Source organism: Stigmatopora argus, chromosome 11 (genome assembly GCF_051989625.1).
Source record: "Stigmatopora argus isolate UIUO_Sarg chromosome 11, RoL_Sarg_1.0, whole genome shotgun sequence".
NCBI lineage: Eukaryota > Metazoa > Chordata > Actinopteri > Syngnathiformes > Syngnathidae > Stigmatopora > Stigmatopora argus.
The window spans coordinates 16144544-16150543 of record NC_135397.1 but is presented as its reverse complement, the minus strand read 5'-3'; the positions used below and the strand labels follow the sequence as shown (position 1 = coordinate 16150543).

The 6000-nt window shown below is 34.9% G+C and overlaps 1 protein-coding gene across 1 annotated transcript in view; it reads right to left on the bottom strand.

Annotated features, from left to right (window-relative positions):
- Positions 1–1175: 1175 nt before the first annotated feature.
- The window catches only part of col13a1 (collagen, type XIII, alpha 1), a 57655-nt gene continuing 52830 nt past the window's right edge, over positions 1176–6000 (bottom strand). Inside the window, exons 29-30 of the mRNA XM_077613277.1 lie at positions 1653–1691; positions 1176–1560 (exon numbers count right to left, since the gene is read on the bottom strand). Of these exons, the coding sequence (XP_077469403.1) occupies positions 1558–1560; positions 1653–1691 (42 nt within the window). The 3' untranslated portion in view covers positions 1176–1557. The remainder of the gene's footprint in view (positions 1561–1652; positions 1692–6000) is intronic.

Here is a 6000-nt window from a genome sequence, read left to right as displayed (position 1 = left end):
AGTTTAATATAGATTGAGCAGGCTTTTAAAATCATTTATAATTCTGTAAGTAAACGACTTTCCCAACATTTTAGACAGTGATTCAGCTAAAAATATTAGTGTGTGTGATTTGAATTTGTGTTTAACTCATATGATTTTATTTTTAATTTGGCTTACACTTAACAGTAAGCTCTGCATGTTTATTAAATAACATTTCAAAACTCACCTCATTTAAGTACATGCAGTGCGCCACACAGCTACTACTATAAATCAGTCGATTAAAGAAGGCAAACAAGCCCATCAAGCTTGGGAGAATGCTGTAATAACTATCAAGCATGTTACAAATGAGCAATTCATGTAAGTGCAAGTGTTTAAACATATTTGGTTTTATTTATGGAACCATGAATGAAATTTTAGAACATACACGAGTATTACATGAAACTGAACGCTTGCTTTGTGACTTTCACCAGGAAAAATGAGTTCATGCAAGGTACTATGGCCAGGACAATGAATATTCTATTGCTGGCAAGTCAAAGAGTCTCATAGCAACGTCATTAAAGACAGGGAAAGCAAAACACAAACAAAACCTTGTCAGGGAGATCTGCTATACAGCTCAAAATACACACAAATCAGCACATGAAATATTTTTCCATCACTAGGTCACTTTAAACGTAATTGGATGATTGAAGATATATTGCAACATTACGCTTAAAGAGTGGGTATTAATATTAATGTCGGACAACATATGCTTAATATCGACAAAGAGACAAAGCAACAGTTAATTACGATCCCTACAGTATTAATAAAGCATGGAATGGTGTGTTAAAAAACAGCAACTCTATTATACAGTCGGCATATCTTAGAAACATGGAGTGCATTTTGGTTGTTGTCAGTGTACTGTTTCTGACTGCAGTGTAGTATTTTTCCAATATGTTTTGGAACAATTACACATAACAGAGTTATACTGTGGCATTCTTGATTTTGGTATAAATGTCATCTATTTTTTGTTATACGTATTTTCAATAAAAAAATAAAGAGGACAACTGCGTATGAGTGCAGACTAACACAGTAATCTTGTGTTAAAAATAGTATATATATATATATATTATATATATATATATATATATATATATATATATATATATATATATATATATATATATATATAAACATTATTTTATCTATTATATTTTCTATTCATGACTTTCAAGTCTATCAAAAACTTTCAGAATGCCTATAAGAATGTTTACTTCTGCACAATTCAGTTTAGCAATGTTTTGTCCAGAAAAACAACATGCTACAATAAATTAAAAAGCATTATCCGCATTACAGTATGCACAAATATCGTGCATATGATACTTCTAAAAATAATTGTTCCCAAACATAAAAAAGCTAAACATATAGTTATGGAGTCACTTAAATTGTCATATACATTAAAGTAAAAACATCTGTACAAAAAGTGTCATTTATTTTTAAGACCTTTTCTAATAATAATAGGTTACAATAGGGAAAAGTAAAAAAAATAAAAATAAATATTCTATGTACAGTTATCAAGCCATAAAAGCCATTCCCAAGTTATCACTGCGGGGGAAAAGCAAAAGGAAAAATGTTAGTTCAAACAATGCCACTAGGGAAATTAGAAACATCATGTTAAGTTTCAAACTTTAACTTACTTTATTCCAACAGCCTGGTACAGGTAGGCCATCATCTCCCTGGAAAAAAATAAAACAAAACAAAGAGGTGAATACTTAACAAATTGAGCTACATATCAAAAGTAACGCAACATTGACAAAGGCATCATTTGACTGAAAAGTAGTTAACCCTCAAAAGTGACACAAAACTCAAAATTGAACTGAAACTTATGCAGCTGTATCCAGAGGTTCAGGAAACTGTGTTTGTCCCTGTCACTTACAAGGTTTTGCAAAGTATGATAGTTGTGTGTTTTGTCTTTGAATGTTAAAATTTAGGAAATGTACGAAAATTCATACCATACCAGCTGAAATGATAAAGCACAGTACAATATGGATTAGATAAGGAACACTACAATTACAAGTGGTGTGCCATGATACCATTAGTGATCTTTGCGACTGTATTGTCTAACTTGTAACTATGTGTAACTGTGCCTTTCCTGTATCTGCATTCTCACCCTCTTGCTACTGTCACAATGAAATTTCCCGAAGACGGGATGAATAAAGTTATCCAATCCAATCCAATTACCAGTGATAAAAATTATATCAGAGCTGCAGGGAAGTGATTGAAGTAAGACATTAGAAAACACATCACCACATCCCCTACTGCATACAGCAATGTTCAAGAGTGAGAACTACACAAGATATGAGTACTTTATAAATGTTCACCAAAAATATTTCCAAAGATCATCCTGAGTGCTTTAATTTCATTCCAAAATCCTTTTTTGCTGAGGGGAAAATGGCAGAGAAAAAAAGTTGATGTCAACTTTCATGCTAATTTAAGTTGGTTTATGAGTGACGTGAAAACTTTAAAGTTGGGATGTGCGATATGACGGTATCAAATCGTTAAAGAGGGTATATATATATATGTTGAGGATCTCATGAGTCAAAGCATCGTTAAACCATCTTAATAGTGGCTGGGAACATTATGGCTCTTCTGATGAAAGCATTTGGCTCTCTCTGGACAACAACTTTTTATGAGTGGAGCAGCCTGCCTGACATCAAATGAGATAGTTGCTCATTAAGTGATATAGTGGTACCTCTACTTACGAATGAATGCCTGTAAATACGAAATTTTCAGGTTATGAAATGAGACCAGAGGTAGGGAACCTATGGTTTGTATGGGAGCCATATGTGGCTCTTTTGTTTGGTGCATATGGTTCTCTGCTAACCTATGAGCTCAAATATGGAAACCGCCGGTGAGAAAGCTGAGCGTCCCAAAGGCACCAATGCGAGCGTCACATCAGCACTGTGGCGTTGACACTACGTCTAGCGCCTTTTTGTATTATCATTTTCTTTTTATTGCTCTTCTGCATGCATACTGTTATTGATACTCATTGATTACAGCATAATTGAATTGAATTGATTGCTTTTATTGGGTGAAATGATTAAAAAATACACACATTTTCATGTATGTTTCCTGAGTATGGCTTTCAAGGAATAATATTTGAAAATATGAATACTTTAGGCTCTCTGTCAAAAATGTTCCTGATCTCTGTTATAGACTATTTAAACTAAGGTTGCTACAACTTTCAAAAACTGTCGGAATTAGCGGTGTTGTCTACAACTAGAGCAAAAAAAGAAAAAAATATTTTAAAAAAATCAAATGAAGCATGGCTTTAATCAATTGGAAAATGGAGAAATAAAAATTGTCAACAGGCAACAAAGTAGCTGCAATTTCTCCTTGACAGGTGATGTACTTTTGAATTTTTCCTATATTTCTCACGTATGGTATATTCACATTTGTAATAAGAACAAATTGGCACTCTGATGCTACATCCATAGCAAAAGGGTATGTTGCCTGGGGCAACGATAACATCTTTACAGATGTAAATTTGTTGGTCGGTAATTGAAATTAAAATGTAGTCAATGCAGATCAGCGGTACCTCTACTTACAAAGGTCCAGTTACGAAATCTCAAATAAATCAGATGTACATAGACTTGCTGGATTCTGTATTTTATTTTTGGGATGAAAGAGTTTCTCTCCCATTGGCTATATCCCACAACACTTAACTGGGCTTCTATTGGCTAGGAGGGAACTATGTCTTCTTTTTGTGTGCCTTTGACCACTCTTCGTCGTCATGAAGAATAACACAGTGTTTTGTGAGTTTTTCCAGTGTGCTCAAAGCAACTTTTTTCTTTCACCATGGGCTCAAAGAATGTTAAAATCTGTTTGTATTCATAATTTTAAGTTGTGTTTACGTGCTACGTGTGTTCGTATATTTTTTCACTTCCCAAACATATGCCTTACTCTCTCTGATCTACGCACTAGCCTTCAACAGACATTAGAGAATGTTTTTGCATGTCATTTTAATGCTTAAATAAATAATTTTGTATTTCTCACATATTTTTCATTTTGAAAAAGGTTTAGTTGGTTTATTGGGGACCTTGGAACGGATGTGGGCTTTTAAATGTAAAATGTTGTCTTCATTTATAGACAGAGGGAAGATATAAATTCAAGTTACGAAACCCCTTCAGGAACCAATTAATTTGGTGAATGGAGGTGCCACTGGTACACATTAGTTAGTTTGGTTATATGTTGTTAGTTATTATTCTGAATAAAACTATGGTTGGTTCCCTTCTGTGGTGAAACTCCCCTTTTTTTTGCTCATTTTTTGAACTCAGCTCTTTTCTGCTAACCTACCATACTAAAAAAAAATATTTAGTGCACTAACTAAAGAGCGCAGCGTGTACTCAAATTTTAGTATGAAAGACAGGTTGTCGAATACACATGCTCTATGTTCCAATCATTGCTACTGTTAGTGTGTAACTTGTTAGTATCTCTCTTTTATGATTGAAATGCAACTTTGGTATGATAACATAACTTGATTTACCATTGCTAAGTGCTTATTTGGCAGCCCAAAGGCGAAGAGGATGTTGTGCGCTTCAAAATTTTGATCCAGAGGCCATTTTTGGTCACTAATTTTGTACAGTTGTACCTCTATTTACAAAATTAATTGATTCCAGAACTGTCAGGGCCAGGGCTAGCCATAAGGGTGGAGCAGCAACAGGTGCCAGCAAACAATTTCACTGACCTACTTAAGCCAGCCAGTCACCGGATCGTCTCTATCAGTTTACTGTCAGTGCCTTCTCGTCCTATTTCTTGTTCTTGTTGCCTGTAGCCTAGGACCATGCCTACGCCCGCGCCTTTTGTATCTTCGCCTCGGATTCTCCTACGGACCTCACGGCTCTCAACTTCCGCGCCACGTTTACCGACCTGCCTGATCCATGCCTCTGTCACCTTCGCCCAGGCTTGCTAAGTCACAATAAAGATATATTGTCACCATCAGAGTTTTCACTCCTGCCGGGTTCGAGGCCCTCCGCCTATGACTCAAACAAGAACTTATTTTGTAACTTGGATTTTTCGGAAGTAGAGCAGTACTTTATATGTTAATTCTCTAATTCATTCCACGGTCCTCCAAAAAATACTAACTATACCCTTTAAAAATGATCAGTGTCCCAATTTTGTATGAAAGATGTGAGAAATACACAAAAATGAGAACATTGATAAAATTATTTATCAATGTAGTAAAATGAATAAAAAGCATGAAAAACATTTTGTATTTGTGAGGGAGTACAGTGCAGTGTAAGGAGAACGGTAACATGAGTACACTAACACGTGCACATTAACATCTAAACAACTGCAAATTATTAATTAAAAACAACTTTGCATTAAATAAAACTCCAAAGGAGTAACAGTCTCTCCATCTCGTCGTTCAGTACAGAGAGGCCATGCTAAGGAGTCGTGGATTTTAATGCTTCCATCTGCTTCAATAGCGTAGCGATGTTAGTACCTGGTTTACGGCCTGTATTGCCTTGCAATATCAGTCAACCGCACGTCACTTTCTTATTTTCTCTTTTTCCTCGATGTTTAACAGAGGCTGCTCATTCATTTCATTTGCACTAATAATTTTAAATAAAAAACTCTGTGATGACAAATGAAGTTTGCTGTTGTGAGGCTCCAACAGGTAGTCATCAGAATGCCAAGCAGGGCATGGGACAATTTCAAAATAACATAACGGACACAGAAAATGTATTTAAGTTTTGGGGGATTTCGTTACTTGGATTTTGTTTTCGTATATTGAAACAGTTATTTGCATATCAAAGTGTTTCGTAACCTGAAAGTTTCATATTTAGAGACATTCATAAGTAGAGGTACCACTGTATATGGATTGTTTAACAAAGTTACTTGCTCCCACATTATGATGTCACTAATAATCAATTTAAGTATTTTTAGAACTGCATTCTTTCAACTGTTTACAATTTTCCACAGAACCAGCCACATGGCCTTAACTACATGTGCATTACATTTAGAAAATATCTTTACTTTGAG